Raw genomic sequence first — 27,761 nt, 5'->3', positions numbered from 1 at the left:
ACGGTCACATCAGCTGTCACTGAAAAGTCCCAGCAAAGATTTAAGAAGATGAGTAGCCATTTCCCGGCGAAAAGTTGGTTCCTGTGATTCCATTCCATGTCAATTTGGCTGGTCCCCCGCTGTGTGGAAATTTCACAAAAGAATAGAAAATTTCAATGCCGCGTGTTTTCTCGAGAAAAACACAGGGAAAAAAAAAGACCCACTTCTATTTCTAAATTAGCATTGACTTCAAAACGAAGAAGTCGACCTCGTCCGTACAAAAATCTCAGTTTTCATAAATTGGGGTTTTTTTCTTCATTGCCAATATAGTCAGGGAAAAGTAATGAAATGATGCGGTTGAAGGATCGATTTGGGGCTACTTGAGGTAAGTTTCTTGTCTCTGTTTGGATGATTTCTTGTTTTCTGGTTTCGACTGGTTCGGAGACTGGGAATTTACTATTCTGAGATAGAGTTAGGTGATCCCTAGCTCGCTATGTGTTGGATTTTTTGGTCCAATCCACCAAAAGTAATGTTTGTCATTTTCTGCTTCCTTTTGTTTCTCTCTTTACTCTTTTGGGATATGGTTTTGGTTGGTTTGGCGAATACTTTCTCTCTCCTTTTAATTCTGAGTTTTAATGCTACCAACACGTTTTTTTGGAGTTTTAACTGTTCTTTTCTTCTTCTTCTTATTATTTTTTCAACTTTTCATGGAATTGTGCAAGCTTGTTTTATAGGTTCATGTTCTAGCTTGCAGTGCAGAATTTAATGGGGTCTGATAGTTGAGAGTGAATCGTAATTTTTTTTATTATTTTTGATTCTTAATTCCTTGAAGAAAAGTTCAAGGGAGAAGGTTGGTGGAGATGTGTCCTTGGTCAATTTGGAATCATGCAATTTGGTGATTGGATTTGATTTTTAGGTTGTTTTCTGCTAGTGCTATTGTTAGTTTCTTTCAAATTGTGAGGCAAAGCAGAAAAAGAACATGAGAACATTTTACTAACTGATTTTTCTTTATCTAAACTTGGTTATTATCCTCAAAGAGTGATTCTGTTTCTGAGGGTTTTGTGGTGGGCTTTGTCCAGTCTGTATGATGTAAATGACTAATTAATGCTCGTGGTGAAGGAGGGAAGTAGCGGAGCTTGCTCAAGGGGAGAGAGATATGCACTACAAGATCATATCTTCAATTTATCAGTCATGATATAAACCAACTTTTTTGGTTTCAATAGCACATTTTGGACTTGAATTGTTAGGATGGCTTTGGAGCTCGTACCAATAGGGACCATCTTGGCTGTGTTAACGAACCAAGTCCTTAAGACAGCTCAAGCTGCAAAGGATGTTCTTATTGGGAAGGAGTGTTTCAAGGTTCTGTCCAAGCACCTCTTTGATATTGAACCCGTCTTAAAGGAATTGCAGCTTCAAAAACTGAATGATTCTCAAGCTGCAAAGCAAGCTCTAGAAAACCTAGAAGAAGATGTCAAGAAAGCTAACAACTTGGTAGAGAGGTACAAAAACTGTGCCCGTTTCTACTTGCTGTTCAAATGCCGGCACATTGTCAAGGAGGTCGAAGAAGTCACAAGGGATATTGGAAGGTCTTTGGCTGCTTTATCCCTTGCAAACACTGAAGTCCTGGCAGGGATATCTGACCAGGTGAACAGGTTACAGAATGAGATGCAAAGAGTGGAATTTGAGGCCTCACAATCTCAGATCAAAATTGTTGACAAGTTGAATCAGGGTATCAATGATGCAAAACTTGACCAGGATTTTGCAAATGACATGCTTGAAGAGATAGCAATGGCAGTTGGGGTACCGGTTGAGCCGTCAGAGATAAGCAAAGAGCTAAAAAACCTCAGAAAGGAAAAGGAAGAAACTGCCAACCGGAAAGAAAGGGCAGAAGCTTTCTTCCTGGAGCAGGTTATCGAGCTGCTTTCTCGAGCAGATGCTGCAAAAGATTTTGAGCAAGTTAAAGAGCATTATGTTCAGAGGGCTCAGGTCATAGAGCGTTATGATTGCAGCAGAGAGGATATTACACCACTAAAGACTTTCATTTGTCCTATAAGTCAAACTGTGATGGTTGATCCTGTCAACCTTTGCACTGACACCACATGTGAGAGGGCAGCTATCAAAGCCTGGTTTGACCGTGGAGAGAAGACTGATCCAGAAACGGGTGATCTTCTGGGAGATTTTACTTTGAGGCCTAACCTTCGACTAAGACAATCAATTGAAGAGTGGAGGGAAATCAATTACTGCCTTAAAATCAGATCTTCCAAGGAAAAGCTGCTATCAGGTGTAGACCTCTCTGTGGAAGCAGCCCTCATCCAAATGCAGGATCTTATGAGAGAGAATTCCATTAACAAAGACTGGATTACCATAGGAGGGCTTACTGCTATTATTGTTTCTATCCTTGGAAGCTCCCACAACAAAGATGTGAAGAGAAATATTTTAATTACCTTAAAGTATGTTGTAGAAGGACATGCAAGAAATAAGGTAAGCAGATCTAATATTCTATACCAATATTTTTTTCACATGCATTCTACACAAAATTGCTTTTCTTTTTGTGCTTGCATCAGTGGAGCTTTCTGTCCATATAGCTAAGTTGTATGAAATTTAACTTCTGCAGTAGTCTATTCTCACTTTTAAGTTAGATGTAAAGAACCTCATTTTTTTTCAACAGACAATCATGAAAAGAAAAAAGGTTCTATTGTTTGCAGTGGTGTTTCTATAATCTCTATTAATTCAAAAAATGGAAATCTTATTGTCAGAAGCATATTTTGTTCTGTTCTGCTGTCGTGAAGTTGAGCCTAGTCGAATTTCAAGCTCTTTTTAACACCCACACACATAAATGTCTCTGGATTCTCTATTTTGCGTCATGATCATTCAAAATAAATTTACTTCACAGTTTTCTAAATCAATCACTTTGAATGAAAAATTTGTAGGAAAAAGTGGTTGAGTTCAAGGGGTTGGATCACATCATTCCCTGCTTAGGGCGTGACTCAAGCATATCAAAGGCTGCAGTTGAATTGTTATATGAGTTATTGCAAGATAAATCTGGTTGGAACGTGTCTGTTTGTAGGAAACTCTCACAGACATGTAGTGCAATTCTTTTCCTTGTAACCCTCCTGAAAGGTCCAGTCAAGGAGTCAGCGGAGAAAGCTGAAAAAATCTTAATGAAGCTTTGTGATGAAGATGAGGAGAACATTTCTCGTGCTGCTAGGGCAGACTGGTATAAGCCACTTATTGATCGCATTATTCGAGGTTAGAGAAAACATACCTCCTACATTTCCAAACATAACATATCTTTTGGTATCATACATAAAATTAAATCATGTTTGTTCAGATGGTCTTTGTTACTGAAAAAAAAAAGGGAAAAAAATCTCATTGGCTAAAGTGGTATTTTTTGAAAAGTTTTGTAATGCATCAATTTCCATTATGCTGATCCTCATCACAAGTAAAAGTAAGAGAGTTCTTGCGACACAATTTCATGAATTTCCAAACCCCTTGAAAGCATGATGTTTAAATGAAGACGGTTCATCTCATATTTTCTGTCAAGTTTAAATGAAGTTTTGGGGATATTTTTAAGCTTATAACAATATAAAAAAATGGAAATAAATCAAAATTTCCTATGGTTTCTCTTATAATTTTTCTTATAATCTCTTTTAAAATCTTGCCTGGATTCTCTCATATAATCTCTCCACCAATCTCCACTAACAATTTCTCCTATAGTCTTAACAATGCCCCTCAAGTTGGAGAGTCAAGGGCTTCTTTTGGAAGGGTTTTGGTGAAAATATCAGCTAGTTGGTTCTTTGATGATACAAACGGACTGATTATTTCATTGGACTTCACTTTTGAGCAAATGAAGTCACAATCTATGTAGATGTGTTTTGTCCTTCTATGAAAAAGAAGATTTCTAGCCATATGGTTGGTTGCTTGATTGTCACTATAGACGAGTTGGATCTGGTACTAGTATGCCAATTTTTTGTAAAACGATTTTCAACCTAGTCATCTCACATACTGTATTTGTCATTGCTTGATATTCTACCTTTACACTAGATCAAGTCACAAATACTTGCTTCTTGCTTCGCCAGGTTACAAGATTATCTCCAACAAAAAATTAATTATTTTTTGTTTTCTATCATGAGGTGGTTTTGCTCAATCATAGTAAGTGTAATCTTCAATATGAAGATGTCTTGAGGATTGATAGAGAATACCATGACTGAAAATTTCCTTGAGATATTTCAAAATTTATATAATTGCAATCAAGTGAGAAACCTGTGGAGTGGTCATAAATTGATTAACAATGTCAACTACATAAGAAATATCTAGTTGAGTAATGGTTAAGTAAATCAACTATCTCACCAATCTTTTATGTAATCCAGGATCATTTTTGACTTTTGATTGGTTTCCATTGGTGTTGTTGAAAGAGAGAGAGAGAAAACCTTAATTCTCATTCATATGATTAACTTCTTACAATAGAGAAATATATATACAAGGCTAGGTTGAACTAACTACCATATATGTGACCTATATTAAGAAAGGAAAGAAAGATTGTACACTATAAATACATTATATTCAACAGGTGTGGTGATAGGTTAGCACCAAGATAACTTATATCTCTCAAAATATCAAGAGTGTACTTCCTTTGAGACAAATGAATGTCTTTCTTTGATCTTGCAACTTCAATACCCAAAAAATAATGAAGACTACTGAGATCTTTAGTGAAAAATTTGGTACTGAGGTGATGAATCGATATCTTAATCCCCTTTTAGTCACTCCTTGTAATAAACACATCACCTACACATACGACTAGGATTACATGCTATAACTAGTCCTTTTAAAAAACACAAAAATGATCAACTTTACTTCTGGTCATGCCACGATACACTATTGATCAAACCATGCATGACGAGTTCTTTGATTGACAAATATACTTCCCTTGGAACTTAAATCCAAGTGGCTGAACCATACTGTTTCATTCAAGTCAAAATGAAGGAAGACATTTTTAGCATTGAGTTTATGAAGGGGCTAGTCTAGATTTGCTACCATAGATACCGTATCTTGTACATAATCTAGTTTAGTCATAGGGAAGAATAGAACGCTTGACAAGAGAATCATATCATGATTTAGAAAGTGTAACTTGCTTTTCAACAGCAGTGGCATGCATCTCCCCTTAAATGGTATCTTGATTAGACCATGTGGGAGTGCTATGAAGCTCCCAATAGAAGTTGACAGTATGGATGGTTCTTTTGGCCACAATGAGTAGATCACTTAGTGTCATGACCTTCTTGGCTACAGTGAGTTGTGCGTTCCTCCATGTCCACGACAACCTCCACAAGGAGTTAACCAACCAACAGGATGGCAAGTTTTGATGTATTTGCCAAGTGTAGGTGGAGTTAGGATGACATGTTGAACACCGGAAAAAGCTTCTCCTGTAGTGGATACTTTGCCACTAGAAAGTATCTGTGAGTGTACATGTTCAAGTTATGGTTGAAGGCCAATAATGAGTTTGGCCATGCAAAATTCTTTTTATTGGAGCTTTAGGATCTCCAGATTGAAGCTAAGGACTGATAGACATTCTACTTCTCCCACATGCCCTTTAATTTTGAGTAGTATATTGGGCTAATCTATTGCCTTGTTGACAAGAGAAGAGATTTTGATAGAATTTATAAATATGATAAATATTTTTGGTAGAAGAATATGTATTGGTCAAATGTATTCCAAATATCCCTAGCATAACTGAGACTGGAGGCACTATTAAATTTCTTTGGTTTCGTGCTATTCCAAAGCCATGCATGACTTGTGCATCTGCTTCTTCCCAAGTGTCAATTAACTTTGCATCTATAGGTTTGGACAATTAGGTATGAGAAATCTTTCCACATGCCTTCAAGAAAACTTTCACTGCCCGAAACCATAGAAGATAGTTAGGCCCATTTAATTTTCTGTTTGTTATAGAACCATAGAAAAAGTGAGCCTTGGGTTGGCATATTCTTACTCATGATGTCCAAGAAAGAAATAAAGTTTTAAAACTTGAGGAAGAGAACAAGAAACAAGGTAGACATCCAAAAGAGAAGTAAAAAAAACCCATATCAGCAAGATAAGGAGACATTGAGGTGAAATTGGACAGCTGGGTATCAAGGATGGAAGATTGGCAGCTATGGGCAACCATGCTCTAATACCATGTTGAAATTAGGATAATCATCTCTTTTTTTTTTTTTCTGTCTATTCTGAATGAAGCCAGGGATATTTGTAAACCTATAAAAGTATTGGAACAAAAGCGGTAAATCAAAATATTCCTGCAATCTTCCCTGCAAATTTCCCTACAGTCTCTCCTATGATCTCTCCTACAATCTTGATTGCAATTTCTGTCATAATGTCGACACTCGGTGAATAAGCACTACTCAAAACTCTGAGTAACATAATTTGAAGTGCCATGTAAAATATAGTGGAGTGATTTCATTTATGGGACATCCATATGACCCTTAGCCTCCCTTATGACCCTTAGCCTCCCTGATGTACTCATAACAAAATTTATTTTTGTTCTACTCTTTCATTTTTGTTTCGTATGACATGTACTGCATTATGCTGGACATCAAATAAAAAGTTCTAATAAATGTAGACCTCTTTTCTTTGACTAAAACTTAGTCATCGAGTTTAATCATTGGCTTACTTTTCAGGCTCTGAGACTTCAAGGATATCAAAGGTGAGAACACTTGTTAATATGGAACTTGTTGACCAGAATATAACGCTCCTTGGCAAGGAAGGGGTAATACCTCCCTTGCTTGAAATGGCATCTGGCAATGTGGAATCACAAGAAGCATCCTTATCTGCACTGGTTAAGCTATCAGGTTGTCATGCCAACAAAGAGCTCATTGCCGCTGCTGGTGGGGTTCCTATTATTGTGGACTTAATATTCTCTCCCCACACTGCAATAATCATTGCTAGATGTTGTGAAGTCTTGGAGAAACTTACTTCAAATGATGATGGAATTAAATTCCTTGTTGACAAAAATAAGAAGCAACTTGAGATAGAGCAGATAATAAAGAAGTTGTTAGCATTTTTACAAAGTCCAAACTCATCCAACATCATGCTGAGGCCTGCTTTACGTGCACTTCTCGGGATTTGTAAGTCTGAAGCAAGGTTTATTAAGACAGCAGTTCTTACTGCCAATGGTGTTTCCCTCATCCTTCCTCTTCTTGATGGCTCTGACCCAGAAATTAGAGAAATTGCCATAAATCTTCTGTCCCTCTTCTCTCAGCATGAACCAGAAGGCGTTGTGGAATATCTTCTCAAGCCAAAGAGGTTGGAGGCTTTAGTGGGGTTTCTTGAGAATGGTGATAAGGCTGATGTACAGATGGCAGCAGCTGGTTTATTGGCCAATCTTCCAAAATCAGAAGTACCACTCACAATGAAGTTAATCGAATTAGAAGGGTTGAATGCAATCATAAGCATCTTAAGATCTGGGACCATGGGAGCAAAAGAAAATGCTCTAACTGCACTCTTCAGGTTCACGGATCCTGCAAATCTAGACTCGCAGCGAAAGGTGGTTGAACTAGGAGCATATCCTTTGCTTGTAAGATTTCTCAGGGTTGGTTCGGAAACAGCAAAGGCAAGAGCAGCAGCCCTCATTGGTAATCTTTCCACAAGCAGTCTAGAACTTGCAGTTGTGCCTAAACCAGCTAGATGCTTGTGTTTCAGGTCATCACGCGTCCCTTTGTGCCCTGCACATGGAGGTATCTGCAGTGTGGAGACAACTTTTTGTCTATTGAAGGCAGATGCTTTGGCTGGGCTGGTAGCACTCTTGCATGAAGAGATTGATGCAACTGCTTATGAAGCAATTCAGACCCTTTCTACACTGGTGCGGGAAGACTCTCCTCAGAGAGGGGCCAATGTCTTGCATGAAGCTGATGCCATTAATCCCACACTGGAGATTTTGAATTGGGGACCGGGTCCTCTGAAGGAACAGGCTTTGGTACTATTGGAGAAAGTCCTTACAGTGAAGGAAATGGTGGAAAAGTATGGATCAATAGCTCGGTTACGTCTTGTCGATATTACTGGTAGGATTAACATTCATGAGGATGGGAATCTTAGGAGGAAGGCTGCTGGAGTCTTAGCTCTCCTCGAACGCTATTCGGGATTTGATACATCATCTCTTGCTACAGGACTCAATGGGTGACAATTTTTGCTTCCTGCTGAGAACATATAGCTTGCTTTTAGATTTTGCAGTGAACTGTTTATTGACTCTCCACTGCATCTGATCAGTATCCTTTGTAAGACCATCCTTCCCATCACTTTATGTCATTTACTTTATCTTCTCATTTAAGTACAACATCTCATAAATTTCTGTTCATTGGTTGTTTTTCTGTCCTTTTTTTTTTCCCAGGAAAACAGACTTGGAGGTGGATGGATTCTGAATCCTCAGCAGAAATCAATTATAAAATTCAAAGACAAATATTTTGATTTAGTCTGTTCTTTGAGTCTGTAAAATTTTGTATGTCTCTATTAGCCCCATGTATTGGTCTAGATTATTCTGTGCTTTAAAAATAATAAATATATATGTGATAAAAAATTTGAATCGGTTATCAATGTGTATTTGATTAATAAATATGGCAGCTTACACCATGCAACAACTTTTAAGAAAAATATGGGCTAAATGTGGCAGTGTAGCCCAACAACTGGCCCGTGGCTTGGAAGGGGCCATGGGCCTGGGCCGTTGGATTGAAATGGCAACTGTGACTTGTGTTGGTGAAATGTATCTAATACCAATATCTCATGCTTTTGTGTTTTATTTTTATTTTATTTTAAAAATTTTTAATACCTGATCAACGGACTAATCACATCCAAATTAACATACTGGAATTTGATTTGGGCACAATGGAAATAAAATTTTAGAAATTATTGCTATAGTTAGGTTCAATTGATTAATTAAATGTCAGCTCTTACTTAATGTAGACTGGCGTTTAAACAGGGAACATGTTCAAATTGGGCCCACAATGACCCGGCCCATTAGCAGCTCCGCTCTGTAGCCCCAACTGAGGACTAGGCTTTTTAATACGCTTGCTTCACTTGCTCCAATTTTAAAGTGCCCAGAAAAAATTTCACTTGCGTAATTTCCTCACGAAAATGTCTTCCATCGGAACTTCAAAGGGAATCCTGGAAATCGGAAAGTTCGCTCTCTATGTCTCAATCCCGATTGGTCTGATGTATACTTTGGCAAACAATTCCGAGAATATGAAGAAGCTCATCCAGATGGTATTCTCTTTCCTCAGTCGGTTCTATGAAACTGGTGTGTTCTGGTTATTGAATCCGTGTTTCCATGACACCTGGGGATTTTTTGAAGTAAAAGAGAAGAAAATGCTTAAGAAAAGGGACCATTCTGAAGCATTTTCTTTTTCTTTCATCCGAATGGTCTTTAGTTTGTGGAGAATATTCTCGATAGGGATGAACTAGTTTTTCTTTAGAAGATTGAATCGAGATTTATTACGTTTTTGTGGTTTGGAAAATCCTTATTAATTGGTTGATAGAGTAATTTTGGGGATCCATCATTGATATCAGACATTTTTTGAATGAACTATTCTGATTCTTACACGTCTACAAAGTAACCCTAACCTGAAACCCGTGTTTAGGTCTAACATGTTCAGACTATACACTTCTTGGATACCTGTCCAATGTTCCTCAGAAGTCTCCTTACTTATACAGGGATCGAATATCTCTTTTTTACTAGCTTATACGAATTTATGAATGAAGCAATGGTAAGTTAGTATAATTTCTTAGGAATCTGATCAAATAGAATCTGCCTATCCACCTGCTAAAAGGATTCTCGAGGCTCTCAGAGAATTAATGGCAAACAGTAAGGATAGGGAGAATAAGGAGATAAAGAGCAGAAGTAAGACAGGGTAGCTCCAAAATATTGGGGTTGTGACAATGTTGCTCTAGGTAAAGCATGACTATGAAAACAGGCTCAGCATGTGTTTCCCCCAAACACTTGGATTTTGCCTCTGGTTTCACAGGCTTTTGAAGTATGGCTAGGTACTAGACCAGTGATAGCCCCAAACACTAGGATTTTGCCTCTGGTTTCACGGGCTTTTGAGATACAAGAAGGGACTAGGCTTGTCTATAATATTTTGAGCTACTTTTAAGGTTTATGGCACATTTTACAGTCTAGTTTTCATCTAGATTAACTTTCTTAAAAAAAAAAAATTAAAAATGAGATTTGGTTGAATATGGAACTGTTACAAAGTCTAGTATCTTACAAACAAGGTCTTCAACTTTTGGTCTTCTATGATCGCCCAAATTCTTGACTTATTTTTCCTTTAAGTTTCACTTAATGATTTTGCAATCTGCCACACTTAGGAAATTTGATCAAGTACTCAAAATTTGTTTTGTTATCATCAAAATGTAGTTTTAGGAAGTCTGGAATTAATGCAAAAGGGATGAAGATATCGGACCATATTATAAATTTTTATTTAATTTTCATTCGTGCTTCTCTTTTTTATCAAGTCACTTCCCCACACAATAAGGGGGCTTTGAAATCTAAATTTTCTATTTGTAACATGTGTCTCCCTTTAGTTTTCCAAATTATTGGCCCCATATATGTGAATCCTTCTTAGAAGTTTTAAATATATTTTAAGAAACTCATTCATGCATTGTCCTTATTAGTTATTGTTGTGTTTTTTTAGGGTCTTTCTTCTGGTTAAGAATTAGAACCATGTTGTGTATACTCCTATTTTCAAGGTAGAGTCTCCAATTGAGTTGATTGTTCTGCATGTGGCAATGCAAAATATGGAGGAACACGGATCTTAAGAAATTGTTAGTAATACAGGTGGAGGATTTATGGCACATTTTTTATCCCTTGATTGGATTTGAAATTCAATACAACACCCTAAATGGTTGTTTACTAGTGATCTTATGTTTCTCTTTTGTACTTTCCCAATGAGATGTCTTGCAACAATAAATGGCTGCTTAGGGCCTGTTTAGGAATGTTTTCAAAAATTTCTTAAATATAATTTTAAATTGTTTTCAGGAATAATTTTGTTTTTTTTTTTAGAACTTAAATGTGAAACAGTTTTCTTGGCTTGTTCTCCATGAATGCACTAGAAAGAGTTTTTAAGAAAAGAAATGAAATCGTCAATCCAATCAAAGAGAAAAAAAAAAAGAAAGGAAGAAATCATCAAAATGTTTCCTAGTTCCTGTCACTTTTGTGTTGTAAGAAAACATATACGCTTGCAGGCTTGGTTAAAATGTGTGAAAATCAATGATACATATCAAGGCAGCTTATTTAAATCAGTGATCAGGTTCATATTTATTACGTCTTAGGTTTTATTAGGTAAGTAGAGACTTATGTTTTAATTATTCTTGTTGGTATTATCCTTTATTCGTAAAATCTAGAATTCATATCTGTATGTATATCATCTTTTGAAATACGTTCATATTGTTTGGTGGAAGTTTGATGTATATTTCTGAATTTACTTTGATTAGCTTTCTTAAGAGGGAATTTGATTAATGTGCTTCTAAAGGATTGTGGACTATGTTGCATGGGTTGGGGTATGAGTGTCAAGTGTAGGTATTTGTCTAATTGTTCAATCCTTCATAACTCAAATTTTAGGCTGTGAAGACTTGGCTAAAAAGGATCCAAAAAAGGGGCATGGGCACTAGGATGACATAAAAAAAAAAAAAAAAAACAATTAAAAATAAGTTGACAATGAAAATATCCTCTTTAAAAGCTCCCACCTTTTCCCTCTAATCCTGCTTTTTTCCGCTTTATCCCTGAATTTCTTACTAAAATTCACTTTTTAACTAACTCTTCTTCTTCTCTAATGTAATTATTACCAAGAAAGTTGAAAGAATAAAAGGATATCAATGAAGAAATCAAACAGCCACACCGAAAATAAATAAGAGTATCCTATAAGGATCCCATACCTGCACCCATCCCATGTCATGTCAACTCAAGTCCGTTGGGTGAAATTAAAGGATCCAGGTTTCATAGATTGTGAAAATGATGGTTTGAGTTAGACAAGTCATAAATAATGGATACATAACCATATGTCTTCAATTAACTATAGAATTAATAAAGGACAAGTATCATCATTGGAAGTTAAGATGAGAAAATGATGGGTGCATGGATGAGTTGAACTACAAGTTATTTGAATGATGTGTTGTGATGATATTGAGATATGTTTTTGTTCACTACTAAGAGGAACAATCCTTGGGTGAGAGCCCTAACAGAAAGGAGGGCCTTGTATTCCTATGTGGAAGATCCTAGAGTACCTCAAGAAGATTCTATAGGGATATAGTAGGGGGTATTTACATATGTCTCGGGTGAGAGTCCCAAAATGTACACTAATGGTTTATAGTTTACTGAATGGATGAATCATAGTATATAATGAGGTTGATTAATAAGTGAGAACTATGCAAAATCCCTATGTCCTTTTATTGGACATGTATGTGAGGAGTTGAGCCCACTATTTTGCATAAAGTTGAAGAATTGTCTCATTTTAAACTATGATGGTATTATACTTTCCATGAGATTGTAACTTACAGAAGTTGCAATGCCTTAAGATTTTACTGCTGCGAGAATTCCTATTTGCAGGAGGGTATATTTCACCATCAATTTGCACAGGGTTGGTTAGAGATATTTCTAGGTTCTAAGAAAAACATAAAAGCATGTTATTGTTTGCTATTATTCAAACAAAACAGTTCTTAAGTAGATTCACCAAGGGAGGAATTCTATGCTATTTTGTAAGCTACTCAGTACCAGGTAGCCATATAGGAGAACACAAGGATGTTGTTAAAATCTATTTTGAGGTGCCTCACCTCCTTTTTACTTGTTTTTCTAGTTTACATTTTTTATCTGTAAAGCCATTTGGATTGAGTCTTAGAATGATATCTGAGGTAAAGCAATGATGATGATATCCTAGCTTGATGAACTTCCAAAAAATATGAATCAGATGAACTTGAGGGTGTTTATTTATGAAGTAATCATAACACAAGTTGTTGCTATAAGCTTCCATTTTATCTATTGAAAGGTTTAATTGATTGTCTAATTTTGATGTTGAATTTTCTATAGATATGATATTTTGATTTATCCTCACCATACTATTGGTACTTGAACTATGTGACAACCTCCTTAATATATTACTCATTTTCTCCCAAGTCTTATTAGATCTTTAGATTTAACTTAGTTTAGTATTTCATGGGACCACTCCCGGGACTTTCTATTTTTCATGGGGCTGGCCAAACAGATTTACAGGCTGAACCGACATGATTTCTAAATATAGTCTTACCCAAATGGATTGTAAGCTAACTTAGGAATAAGTGATATGACTTTAAAGAACATGGCTCTAATACCATTCCAGATTGGGAAATAGCAAAGATACTAGAAATAGTAAATGTAAATAGTAAAAATAATTGGCACGGTATTTAAAAAGTAATAGTAAATAGTAAACAATGATTTAAAAATAACCAATGTTTTTTAATAAACTTGAAAATTACTTGCATAAGATCTTGATTTTAGTTCCTTAGGTGAGAGAGAAATTTTGAACAATCTGAAAGAATTAGGAAGGGATACATCAATTATAGAATACAATTGTGGAATACATGAAGAACATAAGGAGAATGTTACAAGAGATTGAAAGTTTTGGTTAAAGTTTATGCCTCTTCAAGTTTGTGGAATTTAGAAGGATTGAAGTCCTTAAAAGCTCGAATTGTTGAGTAGAATCTCACAATCATGAAGAATCTTGAATTATTGTTGTTCTTGGTTTATGAGGATAAAGGAATCACTTAGAAAGTTCTAAACTGTTTTTCAAGTCTTGAATTATTACCACCTCTTGTCAGTTTGATAACAATACTGTACTTGTAACTTTTGTTGTCCAGATGAATATTGGATTATTCATATTCTTGACTATTGAGGATAGGGTGTGAGCTAGAAAGTACTAAACAATCTTTCAAGTCTTGAATTATCATTGTCTTTGGTCAATCTCAGTCATTAACAGGGACTTGAATTTGGAGCTTAGAGGATACCATAACAATTATCTTCATTTTCTGGATTAAATCCAGTTGCTAAGTTATCCTTGGAGTCTTCTAAATCACTACCTAGTTGAGAAAGAGTAGCCTTAAGATTTTTTTTGTAGGATTTAAAGGTGTTGTTGGAGGGGTTTTTAGAAAAGACCTTTCACTTTTGGATTGTAAACAGAACCATTCTTGAACTCCATTAATACAAACATGAGATATAGAGTTGTAATTTTATCACCACTTAATCTTGAATTCTTTACCTAAATGTGGAGGGAATGGAAAATCCTAACATACAATCCATGGGACCTATGTTGCATGGGTTTGGGTTTCAGTATCAAATGCAGGTATGCGTTTGAGTGTCCAATCCTTTACAACTCAATTTTTCAGATACAGAACTTAGTTGAAAAAGATCCCAAAAAACAGGCACGATATTAGGTAGGACATAATGAAAGAAGAATCTATTAAAAAAAAATTGGAAGTGAATATATCCTTTTTAAAAGCTTCCATCTTTTCCCTTTATTTCCTTTTTTTTTGTTGCTTCTTATTCCTAAATATTTCTACAAAAATTCACTTTTTAGCTAACTCTTTTTTCTCTAATGTAATTATTACTAAGAAAGTTGAAAGAAATAAAAGAGGAGTGTTTGACAAGGATCCCATATCCACACCATGTCATGTTGTTCGTGTGACACATGTATGTTGGGTGAAATTGAAGGATTCGAGTATCATGGCATGAGACCATAAAATGGGCTATAGAAAACATCAATATTAAATGTTGGGGAGGAGCTTTAATTTGAGATTGAAAGTAGGAGAATCTCTCTTTAACTTGATAAGGGAAAATATCTTGAGTGGTTTCCTTAATAAAGTCACCATTCTTGAAACTGATTGGGAAATATGATTTTTGTAAATTAGAAAAGAAATGGAAAAACAAAAAATGATCAAAATTTTTGTAATAAAAATTATTGTACTATACTAAGTATTATTACAAAATTTTTGTAATAAATATCAAACACTTTCCTCCTCCCGAATCCATTCCATAACCAGACCAACAATACCTTCACCCTACTGCAATCATCTTCAACAGTTTACCCTGAAAATTTCTTTGGTAACCGTGGGAACCTCATCCATTAACATGAATACATTTCTTTTTGTACGAGTCCTTGTTTTTTTGACTTTGAAGATAAACATCTTGAAAAGGAGATTAGACAACTGTTTGATATTTTGTTGTTGATTGAATTAATATTTGTTGGTTGTTGGAAAAGTCTTGAATTTGCATTGCATGTGAGTTTGAATTTCATGGCCAAATACGATAGCAATCATTCTCATTCTCAGGGGTAAATCCAGAGGTTAAGTCATTTGCAGAGTTATATAAATTACTTCCCATTTGATAAAAGGTTTTTTTGAGGATATTCCTTGAGATTAGTACTCCTGGAAAATTTTAAGGTTTCTAGGAGATACTTAATGTGCTTTCTCATTTTTGACTGTTGTATGAACCAATTTTGAACTTCATTGCTACAAATGCGATCGATTGAATCATAGTTTTGCCACCATTTAATTTTGAATTTCTTATCCAAATGAGAGGAAATGGAAATGGAAATGGAACCATCTTAGTCAGAGTGTAGTTCTAACACACTATCAATAGATTGTGAGTTGGGTTATAAAGAGCATTAATCTTGGAGGAACCTTGATATGACTAAAAGAAGGAAATAATAATAATTATAATATACTATCAATAGACTATGAACTAGGCCAAAAAGAGTGTTAATTTTGGAGGAACCTTGAGATGACAGAAAGGAGGAGGGAATAATAATAATACACTATCAATAGACTGGATAATAATAATAATAATACACTCTCAATAGGCTGGGCCATAAAAAGCTCTGATCTTGAATAATACACTCTGAACTGGGCCATAAAGATATAGAAAAAGGTAGTATGCATGTTCTGTTGATAAACCCCATTAATGCAAAGCTTTCTCCAAGGAGCACATTATAATGTTCTAGCAGATTAAGTTCCAACTTCCACTAATATTTTATCCTATCATGATGTGATTATAATAATAATAATAATAATAATAATAATAATGTTCTAGCAGATTAAGTTCCAACTTCCAGTAATATTTTATCAATTAGATGAACTTGTGTGTATGATATCCTAGCTGATTAAGTTCCAACTTCCAAGGAATGTGAATCAGGTGAACTTGAGGGAGTTTATTTCTACATAGTTGAGGTTGCACTCCTAGCAGATTAAGTCCCAACTTCCAGTAATATTTTATCCTATCATGATGTGATTAAGTTCCAGGGAATATGAATTAGATGAACTTGAGTGTATGATATCCTAGCTGATTAAGTTCCAACTTCCAAGGAATGTGAATCAGGTGAACTTGAGGGAGTTTATTTCTATATAGTTGAGGTTGCACTCTTGATGATATCCTAACGTGATCAAGTTCTAAGGAATATGAATCAGATGAGCTTGAGGGGTGTTTATTTCACAGCTCAGGTTAATAACAATAACAATGATAGTAATAATAATAATAATAATTCATTTCCTTATGATAATGATAATAATATTTAATTCATTTCCTTATACACCCTTTGAGCTTTGGGGTCATGGGATAGATCTTTGTTCTAGGTCAAGCAATGATTTTGAATTTCAAGGTGTGACAGGGTTGGGGGATTGGTGCAGAAATGGAGACTGCAAAAGATCCAAAAATGTTCTTGGAAAAGTTTGGGTTCTCGAATGCTCTCACTTCGGAGCTTTGTATGCATTCTTCAACTGTGTTACAACATTGGTATTTGAGTTCTAATTTGGGGATAGATTTGGACTATCATGGTATTGATTCCTGAATGACAGGCTAACCCTTAAACCACGGATGCTAATTTTATTCTTTTTAATCTTATGTTCTTTTTATGGAGACATTTGCTTGAAAATCATGCTACTCTTCATTGTTTTCACCTTTTCTGTTTTTCTTTTTGGTGTGTAGCGACCATATATAGTGAATCCCCCAGAGGGACCAAGGCCTCCTTCACCGGAGGAATTAAGGGAGATGGCTCGAGAATTAGCTCGCAAGAAGAACGCTCGTTGATGGTTCATTGGGACTCAAGTGATTGCTGAAAATGCGGTTTCATAAAAAATAAAGCATAGTTGCTGTTGGAAGATTAAAATAACTGATCTGGTATGATGTTTTAGGAGAGGTGAAAAATAGTGATTGTGCATGGTCTTTATCTTTGAAGCTAAAAGTTTGATACACAATGTTCTGTATATTTTGAAGTAGGAGAATTTTACCATTGATGTGTGTGCTTGTCAAGTAAATTAGTCAATATAACGGTGGGTAGGTAAAATGATTGAAGTGTGCAACTCAAGCTATGTTTGATTCCTGAAAATTTTGAGAAAAAGAAAATAGAAAAGAAAAGTGGAAGGAAAGAAGAAGAGAAGAAAAATAAAATATAAATTTACAGTCAATAAATTATTTATATGTTTGTTCAAACTTATTTCATCTAATTTTCTTTATTATATAAAGATTTATTAATTGAGAAAATAATTTTCCCTAATATTTATTTTTATTTTTTTTATCCGTAATACTTTTCAGGAATCAAACATAGCCTTAAAATCTAGACAAAGTTGTGTTTTCATGTCCTAAAAATTAAAATTGGCTTGTGATCTAACCTTTTGACTGACTTTTGTTTTGTCAAAAGAAAACAGTTTTCAAAAATAGGTTTGTTTTGGAGAACATATGAACATGTAAAGGGTGGAATAGGGGAAAAAGGATAAAAAAAAAATTTGATTGTAGTATTTTAATTTGATATAGCTGATAACCGAAAATACAATTTGACAAATCAAGTGATTCTGGGATTAAGGCTTGAATGGGTTGGCTTTAATGCACCCAAAGCCAGCAACTAACAGGCGTGGGCCCACCATCCACCATGTCATCGCTGTTAGGACACATTAATTGGGGCGATTCAGCAACGTCATCCAGCTTTACAATGGTTTCAGCCCACTGCCAGATCCACCATTGCAGCAGCTCACACCTCATGACCAATTGCTGAAATCTGAAGTTTTCAGGTATAATACCCACCTCCTCTGCCAAAATATTTGTTTTCTTTTCACTTAAATCAATGAAATATATTTTGTTATGCTAGAATTTGGTGATTGGTGATGATCAGGTGCTTAATATTGGTTGTTGTTGAGTTGATTTTGTGGATTGTGCTCATTTGAATCGGGCCCCATTCATTGAACATACAATGATTGGATCAACTATCTACTATTGTTTTCGAGATTTAGTCTTGAGCGCTTGTAGGCGATGCTCGCTTGTCGCACCATACTAGTAGTCCTCTCCCAATCATAGCACGTAAAATGCGAGTTGATCCACTTTCATTGTTACAGTAAGGGGGCATTCCCCACAATTCTAGTTGGAGCCAATGAAGACAAACCTAAACGTGTCCTCGTTAGTGGCGGCCATTTCATATTAACAACCCCTCGTTAAATTCATTAATGCAGAGTGAGTCATTCTGAACACCATTGCTTGAAGGTTTCCCAAATAACCGTAGCCACCTCTTCGGGAAAGATAGGAATCCTGCCTTGAAGGAGCTATGAAAAGGGATAATTCTCTTTCTATTATAATCTTCTTACTGAGAATCATGGTTAACTTTACCCTCTAGACGGGTATCCTCCGAATTATTATGACTAGGAAAAGGAAAAATCGGCGCCGTGCAACAAAATCTTACGTGATAGTAATTTGGAAGAGGATAGGAAGGTGTCCACAGCTGTCATCCATTCACTTTCTAATGCCATCTAATCCACTTTAGGGTAATCTAGGTGTCTGTAGTGTGACATGAAGCACGGGGAAGAGGGTTATATGACTTATATACATCCATCACCATCTCTCTCATTCACAAGCTTTCCCACCCCGATCTACTGTAGAAAGCACATGATCAATGGCTGGCCCCTGGATTCACAGCATGATCACGAGTACCTGCGGAGGCATCCCTGAAAATCAGTAAGCCAATGCATGCTAGGTATCCATCCTACTTTGCATCATAGCGGAGTGGTGTCCATCTAACTAGATTGCCTCTCTTCGTATCGCCCCTTCCCTTATTTTTCAAGCACAGGAAACATTGCATTCTCTATTCAGATTTGTTCATTTTGAGCCATTTTTTACTGCTGGTTTCGGTTCTGCTTCAACTAAGGTTTTGTTTGGAAATCTTCAGCCTCATGGTTTTGGTTTTGGTTTTAGCAATGGTGTTGGTGAATGTGGAGGAAGTGGACATAGATGTTGGGGGCAATTCATCCTTTTGGTAGATCTCTTCCCTTAGGTTATGATTGGTTCTAAGAAAATATTAAAAAAACAAAAAATAAATATTAAGAAAAATAATTTTCTCATATTTAATTATAATATTAAAAATATAAAAAAATAATTAAAATTAGTTAGAAATTTATACATTTTAAACTTATTTTATCTAAATTAAAATAAATGAAATAAGTTTCAAATAATATAAATAATTTATTAACTTTAAATCTATATTTTATTGATTTATTTTTTATTTTTCATAACCTCTTCATGACATTTTTTTTTTTTTCATATTTTATGGGATTCAAACATAGCCTTAAATCTTTATCTGACCAACTTTATTATTTCATTAATGTTTTATCTACCTTTTGTGGTTGGTTGTTTTTATCTCGGAAGGTTTATTTAATTTCCTTTCAGGACAAAGCCTAATTTATTTCTCTTTTCTTGTACGATGTATTTATTATACGGAGATGCAATCATCCCATATATATTTAATTCTTATCATTTTGAAATTTCATCAAATACTCTTTTCATTTTTTTTCATTTATTATTTTCATCATCTCCCATCTCACTCAAAATAAGGGAGGATTGATGAAGTTTCAAACCGAGAATCAAATGTATTTAGTCAAATTTTGAAGGAAATGAGTGAAATTAACCCTTAAATTTAATTATATGATAAAAACTTAACCGTTTTATACAATACCAACCTTATGGTAATTTTTTGGGAATAGTGTGATTTATCAAAAGACATTTTTGTCGTAAAACAAATTATTAAGAGGATGGATACAAATAACCCTCTTGTTTTTCCTTCACTTCCTCTTTTCTAATATCTCTATAACCCTAACAAAACTTATAAAAAAAAGTTGTGTTTCTCACTAATGGATAAGTATATAATTATCTCCAATGTCGGTACAAGTGTAGAGATAAGTTTTTTATATACTTTTTGTATTTTTTTTCACATTTTTGGAGTTTGGAAGAAAGAGATGTGGTGAGTGTGGAGGAAATGGACATAGATGTGGTGAAATGGTGTTTGATATTAACTAGCATGTTCATTTTGAGCCATTTTTTACTACTGGCTTCGGTTCTACTTCAACTAAGGTTTTGTTTAGAAATCTTCAACCTCATGGTTATGGTTTTGGTTTTAGCAATGGTGTTGGTGAATGCGGAGGAAATGGACATAGATGTTGGGGGCAATTCATTCATCACCTTTAGGTAGATCTCTTCCCTTAGGTTATGATTGGTTCTAAGAAAATATTAAAAAAAAACAAAAAATAAATATTATGAAAAATGATTTTCTCATATTTAATTATAATATTAAAAATATAAAAAAATAATTAAAATTAGTTATAAATTTATACATTTTAAAAATATTTTATCTGAATTAAAATAAATGAAATAAGTTTAAAACAATATACGTAAATAATTTATTAACTTTAAATCTATATTTTCTTTTTCTTTTTTCTTTTTTTCATAACCTCTTCATGACTTCTTTTTTTCTTCATATTTTATGGGATTCAAACATAGCCTTAAATCTTTATCTAACCAACTTTATTATTTCACTAATGTTTCCATCTACCTTTTGTGGTTGGTTGTTTTTATCTGGGAAGGTTTATTTGGTTGGTTGTTTTTATCTGGGAAGGTTTATTTAATTTCCTTTAAGGACAAAGCCTAATTTATTTCTCTTTTCTTGTATGATGTATTTATTATACCGAGATGCAATCATCCCAAATATATTTAATTCTTATCATTTTGAAATTTCATCAAATACTCTTTTCATTTTTTTCATTTATTATTTTCATCATCTCCCATCTCACTCAAAATAAGGGAGGATTGATGAAGTTTCAAACCGAGAATCAAATGTATTTAGTCAAATTTTGAAGGAAATGAGTGAAATTAACCCTTAAATTTAATTATATGATAAAAACTTTTTATACAACAGCAACCTTATGGTAATTTTTTGGGAAGAGTGTGATTTATCAAAAGACATTTTTGTCGTAAAAAAAATTATTAAGAGGATGGATACAAAATAACTCTTGTTTTTCCTTCACTTCCTCTCTTCTAATATCTCTATAGCCCTAATAAAACTTATAAAAAAAAAGTTGTGTTTCTCACTAATGGATAAGTATGTAATTATCTCCAATATTGGTACATGTGTAGAGATAAGTCTTTTATATACTTTTTACATTTTTGTAGTTTGGAAAAGACAGAGATGTGGTGAATGGTGTTCGATATTGTGGGATCGGATGTCATATAAACATTTGGTACTATTCTTTTAGACATACTTAAAATGTTTGGAATTATACATTTGAACATTCTTATAAGTGTTCGACTTTTACCTTTAGATATCCTATTTGCCAAGTAATTGAACTTTATCCAACCTTATACATTGGAACATTTTTGTTGTATCTAACCTTCTAGTTTTAAATATTTCTTCATTGTTTGAATTTTCCAAACCTTTCATGATATCTAGCCTTCAAGGTTCGGACACCATGAAATGAGGGTTTTTTAAAATAAATAAATTCTATTGCACTTTTCTTTTATGATTTCTTACTTCTAGATTATTTTTAAATTCTTTCTAATTGTTTTCCTATCATTTTTACAAGTTCTTTTTTTCAAAAGTTACATAAAAGATAAGCTTTAAAAGATATTCATGTGATATGTTATATGAATTCAAATAAAATATTTTAAAAAAAAATTAGAATTGACAATGAACATGCTTCAAGTACTCTTTTGTTGTCAAATAAGTTTAAAAAAAAATATTTTCTCTTATGCTTTATTTGGTTCCTAGAAAGTACTGACAAAAAAATACAAAAAAAATTGATTTTCTTATGTTTGTCTTGATAAAAGAAAATACAAAATCAAATAAAATATAATTAAAATTTATACATTATAAAATTATTTAATTTTTATATAAGAGAGAAAAATAAGTTAAATAAATGTAAATATATATATATATAAATAATTTATTGACTTTAAATCTAGTTTTTATTTTTTTTCACCTTTTTTTTTCTTTTATTTTTTTTCCTTTGTATTTTCTTTTAAATTTATATTCTTGAAGTTTGTGGTTAAGAAAAAATAAGTATGAGGGGAAAAGGAAAAAGAAGAGATGTGGGAGAGAGAAGAATGTTTTTAGACATTTTAAGTGTTTATAGAAGGTGAAGGAGTTACTTAGAGGTGTCCACCTCGGCACAACCCACTTAAAAATAGTTTCGAATTGGACTGGCCTATGCAAGCCAAATAGGTGGCCCAACATGACCCATAAGTTTGTGGGCAAATTATGTCGTGTCGTGTCGTGTCAAGGGATTGGACGTGAATATTTTTAATTTAATTTTTTTAAGTCATTTTGTCATAAGTTTTTTTTATTATTAAATAAATTTTTTTTTTTTACTTAAAAAAAATCTAATAATTATATTTTTTATTTTTTATATTTATATTTATGAAGTTGGTAATCATAAAATTTATAAAAATATTACTTTTTTGTTTTTAAAAATAGTAAAAAATGATATTTAAATGATCAAGTGTGCCAACACACTTACTACAGTAATTGAGTTGACCTGATCTTTTGGCATGTGGGGCCATGTGCCAAAATGGCAGTCCTGCCCATTGGACACCTCTAGAGTTGCCCATAGTCCTGACCAAAAACGCGGCCTTTGAGTGTAAGAGGCGTAGGCTCTTGGCGGTGGCCGCCCCCGAGTTCTAAGGTGGTTGTAACAAGTTTGGCCATTTAAGAGGGATGGTTGGTTTTTCTCTTGTTCAATGAACCATAGTCAAAATGAACAAGTCAATGCCCCCTTCCTCAGCTTCCCTATTTTGGATTTTCCCACCATTCCCATCCCTACCTCTGCCTGCCCCACAAGGGGCAACACCCTTCAAGGTATTGTTAAATCTTACCAAAATTTAGAGGAAATGAGATGATGGAGGAACTTAAGTTTATCATAACTCTAATCATAATTCCACATTAAGATCTGATTTCAATTCCGATGGCATTAAACAATTCGTGTAGACATGATCAGTACTTATTTAACTTTAAAAGCTTGATTATTAATAACTTTGTTCTTTAACCCACGTGGATGCCCATAAATTTCATTTAAGTGCATCCCAAAAAGCAGGTGACCTAAAATCTTTTTAGGCATGCCAGAGAGGTATTGGCTTACAGCCGTATAGGAGAGACACAAAAAATTTGAGAAGAGAGAAGGGGTGGTGGGGCTTCCAATTTCAAGTATAGGGGAGGTGGTGGGTGATGGGACAAGTGAACACAGCCTGTTATCACGCGCCTTGTAGTTTTCACAATTAATTTAAAAAGTGGTTCTGGTCACACATGGTTGCTTGACCGTCTAGGTGTTGGTACTGCCCTCTTGACACCTACATTCCTTTGGATTTGGACTTTTTTTTTTTTTTTCTTTTATGGATTTTTTTTTTCTGAAAAGTTATTTTTCATATTCTATAATTATGGATCAGAATTGGTTATATGATCACATAAGTTTTAAGTTTTGAAATCATTTTCCACTCTTTTTTTTTAATATCTTCTTTTCTTTTTTTTTTTTTTTTTTTATATGGTTATATCCTTTGTATATTTAATCATATATAAATTAAAATTTTAGTATAATATTAAGAAAAAATATCAATTTTTTTTTAAAAAAAATTTTAAGATCTTTTTAATGCGTGTTACCAAATATGGATTTTATTTTAATGAAATAAAATAAGTAATACAATAAGAAAATAATGTATTATATTATTTATTTTACCATTATTTTTAGTTTTTAATGAAAAAAATTTAAAGAAATATAATTGTAGCATCTAGTTCTTTCTTTTTCTATAATCTTTTGTTTTAAAAAATATTTTTTATAAATCAATTAGATAAATTTTATTTAAAATTCTGTATTTATTGTTTTAAAGGGCTAAGAATAAAGGATTTTATTAAAAAAATAATTTCAACATAAATCAATTAAAATAATGGTTGATTCAATATAGCTCCCACAGAAGTTTTTTTCAAAATTGTAATATTATTATATGAAAAAACTAAAATTAATAATGAAAATTTTGATTTAAAAGAAGATAAATTTAGTATAAAAAAATATTATTTTACAAAAAAATAAATATAAAATAAACCCATTATAAAACTTCAAAATTGACTAGCAAATGTTTTGATGCTTTTAAGTGCTTAATAAAAAAAATTTATTCAATAATTTTTCGATGATGTTTACTTTTAAGGAGTTTTAATATTATTATTAACAAAAGTATCTCTTTTATTTATTTATTTATTTTTACTTCTTTTTTTCAAATTGAACTCTGAATGAAATAAAAAATAAGGACTTTTTTGAAAATTATTATTTTAAAATAATTTTATATTCTCCAAAATAAAAAAATATATGAAACATATTTGACAACTAAAATATTTAGTACAGACATGATTGTTTTTTAAGAATTATTTTAAAAAATAATTATATAATAATTAAAAATAAAGCACTAAATATAAAAATTATTTTTAAAATAAATTTAAAATATTAAAATCAAGTTAAAAACATTTTTAGATTTTTAAATAGATTTTTATTTTATAAAAATCAAAAAATAATTTTTAAAAACTATATTTTAGAATTATTTTTAAAAATAATTACCAAATAGATGTAACTATTTTCAAGATGTTTTATGATTTTCTTATCATAATAATTGCAAAAGTTTCAATAATGTGGTCACGATGCCACTTGTCATATATCGAAGGCATTTGGTTTAAATTTTAATACAGATATTGGGTGGTGGATTATGGTGCTACCAACTGCCACTGGAGACACATATGGACGCATCCGTACTCATTAAAAATAAATAAATAAATAATGGTACATGCAAAACCACGTACATGGGTCTCCCATTTTTTTCAACCATTGGATGAAACAGATTAAATCTCAGTCATCCAAATGAAAAAGAAAAAAAAAATAGCATTCATTACTACAAAAGAAGGATTGGTTACTTTTGGTAATTTCCAAAAATATTTAAATAATTCAAATTACAAGGGGTTGGTTTAATAAAACAGTAGTGATGATAAATTTTAAACCCCAAGTTCTAAGAGTGAATGGGAGGGCTGTGGCTTAAAAGAGACAGCCCATGTTAAAGCTCCTCAGGGCATCATATTTTGCGTTCACATTCCGAGGGCCAACCAAAGCCCCTAATTAAAGATCCCAACCACAACGCCCAAACCTTCCTCCCACCCTTCACAGATTCACAGGAGAAGACAAAGACCCCATGTACCCGTGGCAAAGTTGGAATTAAGGCAGCACATAAAGGGTCAAAACTGTAAAATTGGGAGGGATCCCGCTATGTCCCCGGCTGGCGAATTGAATGCCACGCCGGGTTATCAATTAAAAGTTCGTTGGGGTGGTTGTATCCTCCCTCTCCTCTCAACTCTTTAAATCCCTATACGCCTCTCCACATTTGGACCCATTACTCTCATCCTCTTTCCCCGCTTTCTCTCCTTACTTTTTGGCTGCCTTTGTCTTTTCGACTTTGGAAAACATCCGATATAAAGAGACTCTTGTATCGATCCATTTAGGCTTGAGGGAGGTGTTTGGGTAAGTGGGTTGATTTGGAAATGGGGGACGAGAAGGAGAGTTTGGGAACTAGTGGGTGTGTGTTAGTCCAGGACATGGGTGAAAGAGGGAAGAACAAGCTCCCGAACTTTCTTTTATCTGTTAGACTCAAGTATGTGAAGCTTGGGTACCATTATTTGATCTCCCATGGCATGTACCTCTTGCTCGTGCCCCTGCTTGGCGTTGCTGCTGCTCATCTTTCCACTCTCACCATCAAAGATTTTCTCCAACTATGGAACCACCTCAAGTTCAATCTTGTCACCGTCATTCTCTGTTCAGCTCTTATGGTTTTCCTGGCCACCCTTTACTTCATGAGTCGTCCAAGGAAGGTCTACTTAGTGGACTTCGCCTGTTACAAGCCTGAAAAGGCTCGTATGTGCACTAGGGAGATCTTCATGGAGAGATCAGTGCTTACTGGGACCTTCTCCGAAGAGAACTTGGCCTTTCAGAAGAAAATCCTGGAGAGGTCAGGGTTGGGTCAGAACACATACTTGCCAGAAGCCGTGTTGCGGGTTCCTCCAAACCCGTGTATGGCGGAGGCGAGGAAGGAGGCCGAGCTAGTGATGTTTGGAGCCATCGATCAGCTCTTGGCAAAGACCGGGGTGAAGGCTAAAGATATAGGAATACTTGTGGTGAATTGCAGTCTGTTCAACCCGACGCCATCCCTCTCTGCCATGATTGTGAACCACTACAAGCTTAGAGGCAATATTATGAGCTACAATCTCGGTGGAATGGGTTGCAGTGCTGGGCTCATATCTATAGACCTTGCCAAACAAATGCTACAGGTATGTTCACTCTTGTGGCGTAGAATTAATATTCAGAACATGAAGTGGTCCATTAATTGACTCCTCCATCTTATGTTGGGGCACATCCTCATACTCCAGCATGTGGTGAGGTGTTAAGACACAAACTTAATAAAGGATAAGTCTGATCTTTCACATCTTATTGATGGCAGGTTCATCCCAACTCGTATGCTCTAGTAGTGAGCATGGAGAACATTACCCTCAACTGGTACTTTGGCAACAACCGCTCCATGCTCGTCTCCAACTGCCTCTTTCGCATGGGGGGAGCAGCCATCCTCCTATCTAACCGATCATCTGACCGCCGGCGTTCGAAGTATCAGCTCATCCACACCGTCCGCACCCACAAGGGTGCGGATGACAGATGTTACAACTGTGTGTTCCAGGAAGAGGATGAGACCAAGACAATTGGTGTCGCCCTCTCCAAAGACCTAATGGCCGTGGCTGGAGAAGCCTTGAAGACAAACATCACCACGCTCGGGCCATTAGTACTTCCAATGTCAGAGCAACTCCTATTCTTTTTGACTTTGGTAGGACGAAAGATCTTTAAGATGAAGATAAAGCCATATATTCCAGATTTTAAGCTGGCTTTCGAGCACTTCTGCATTCATGCTGGAGGGAGAGCTGTGTTGGATGAGCTAGAGAAGAACCTTGATCTCAGTGAGTGGCATATGGAGCCTTCAAGGATGACTCTCTATAGGTTTGGGAACACTTCCAGTAGTTCTTTGTGGTATGAACTGGCGTACACTGAAGCTAAAGGGAGGATCAGAAAGGGTGATCGGACATGGCAGATTGCATTTGGATCTGGGTTCAAGTGTAACAGTGCGGTCTGGCGTGCCATCAGGACCATTGATCCCGTGAAGGAGAAGAACCCTTGGATGGACGAGATTGATGAGTTCCCAGTCCATGTTCCTAAAGTGGCATCCATTGTTACTTGATTTTTGTTTTGGTGATTGGGATTTGGGAGGGAAAATTTGTGTTTACTATGGGGTATCATATAGAAGATTATTTATTACCGTGTGATGTCAGGTTTCATGTACAACCCGTATAAAGCCGTATAAATTATGGCCCTCAACTAGCTTATGCTGATAGATTCATTGCAATTAATAATTTAATACA

General features: G+C 34.5%; 3 protein-coding genes across 4 annotated transcripts; all 3 read left to right on the top strand.

Annotated features, from left to right (window-relative positions):
- On the top strand, positions 1-8,547 carry LOC100252782 (U-box domain-containing protein 43). Of its 2 annotated transcripts, none has more exons than XM_059736880.1 (5): positions 1-364; positions 1,102-2,460; positions 2,910-3,228; positions 6,645-8,237; positions 8,351-8,547. In XM_059736880.1, the coding sequence occupies exons 2-4, from the start codon at positions 1,228-1,230 to the stop codon at positions 8,141-8,143; spliced, it is 3,051 nt and encodes a 1,016-aa protein (XP_059592863.1). In that variant the 5' UTR covers positions 1-364; positions 1,102-1,227; the 3' UTR covers positions 8,144-8,237; positions 8,351-8,547. The 2 variants fall into 2 exon arrangements, with proteins under 2 accessions (XP_059592863.1, XP_059592862.1); XM_059736879.1 differs by having other exon boundaries at positions 1,099-2,460.
- A 398-nt stretch (positions 8,548-8,945) lies between these two features.
- LOC100257935 (uncharacterized) lies at positions 8,946-17,265 on the top strand. The gene is made up of 2 exons (XM_002283918.4): positions 8,946-9,219; positions 16,958-17,265. Exons 1-2 carry the CDS (start codon positions 9,091-9,093, stop codon positions 17,057-17,059), a joined length of 231 nt encoding a protein of 76 aa, XP_002283954.1. The 5' UTR covers positions 8,946-9,090; the 3' UTR covers positions 17,060-17,265.
- An 8,339-nt stretch (positions 17,266-25,604) lies between these two features.
- Positions 25,605-27,761, top strand: LOC100263066 (3-ketoacyl-CoA synthase 11). The gene is made up of 2 exons (XM_002283899.4): positions 25,605-26,627; positions 26,798-27,761. The coding sequence occupies exons 1-2, from the start codon at positions 25,845-25,847 to the stop codon at positions 27,578-27,580; spliced, it is 1,566 nt and encodes a 521-aa protein (XP_002283935.1). The 5' UTR covers positions 25,605-25,844; the 3' UTR covers positions 27,581-27,761.

This window comes from Vitis vinifera, chromosome 5 (genome assembly GCF_030704535.1).
Source record: "Vitis vinifera cultivar Pinot Noir 40024 chromosome 5, ASM3070453v1".
In the NCBI taxonomy this organism is placed as follows: domain Eukaryota; kingdom Viridiplantae; phylum Streptophyta; class Magnoliopsida; order Vitales; family Vitaceae; genus Vitis; species Vitis vinifera.
Note: the sequence above shows the minus strand (reverse complement) of the source record. Positions and strands in the feature narration are given on the sequence as shown.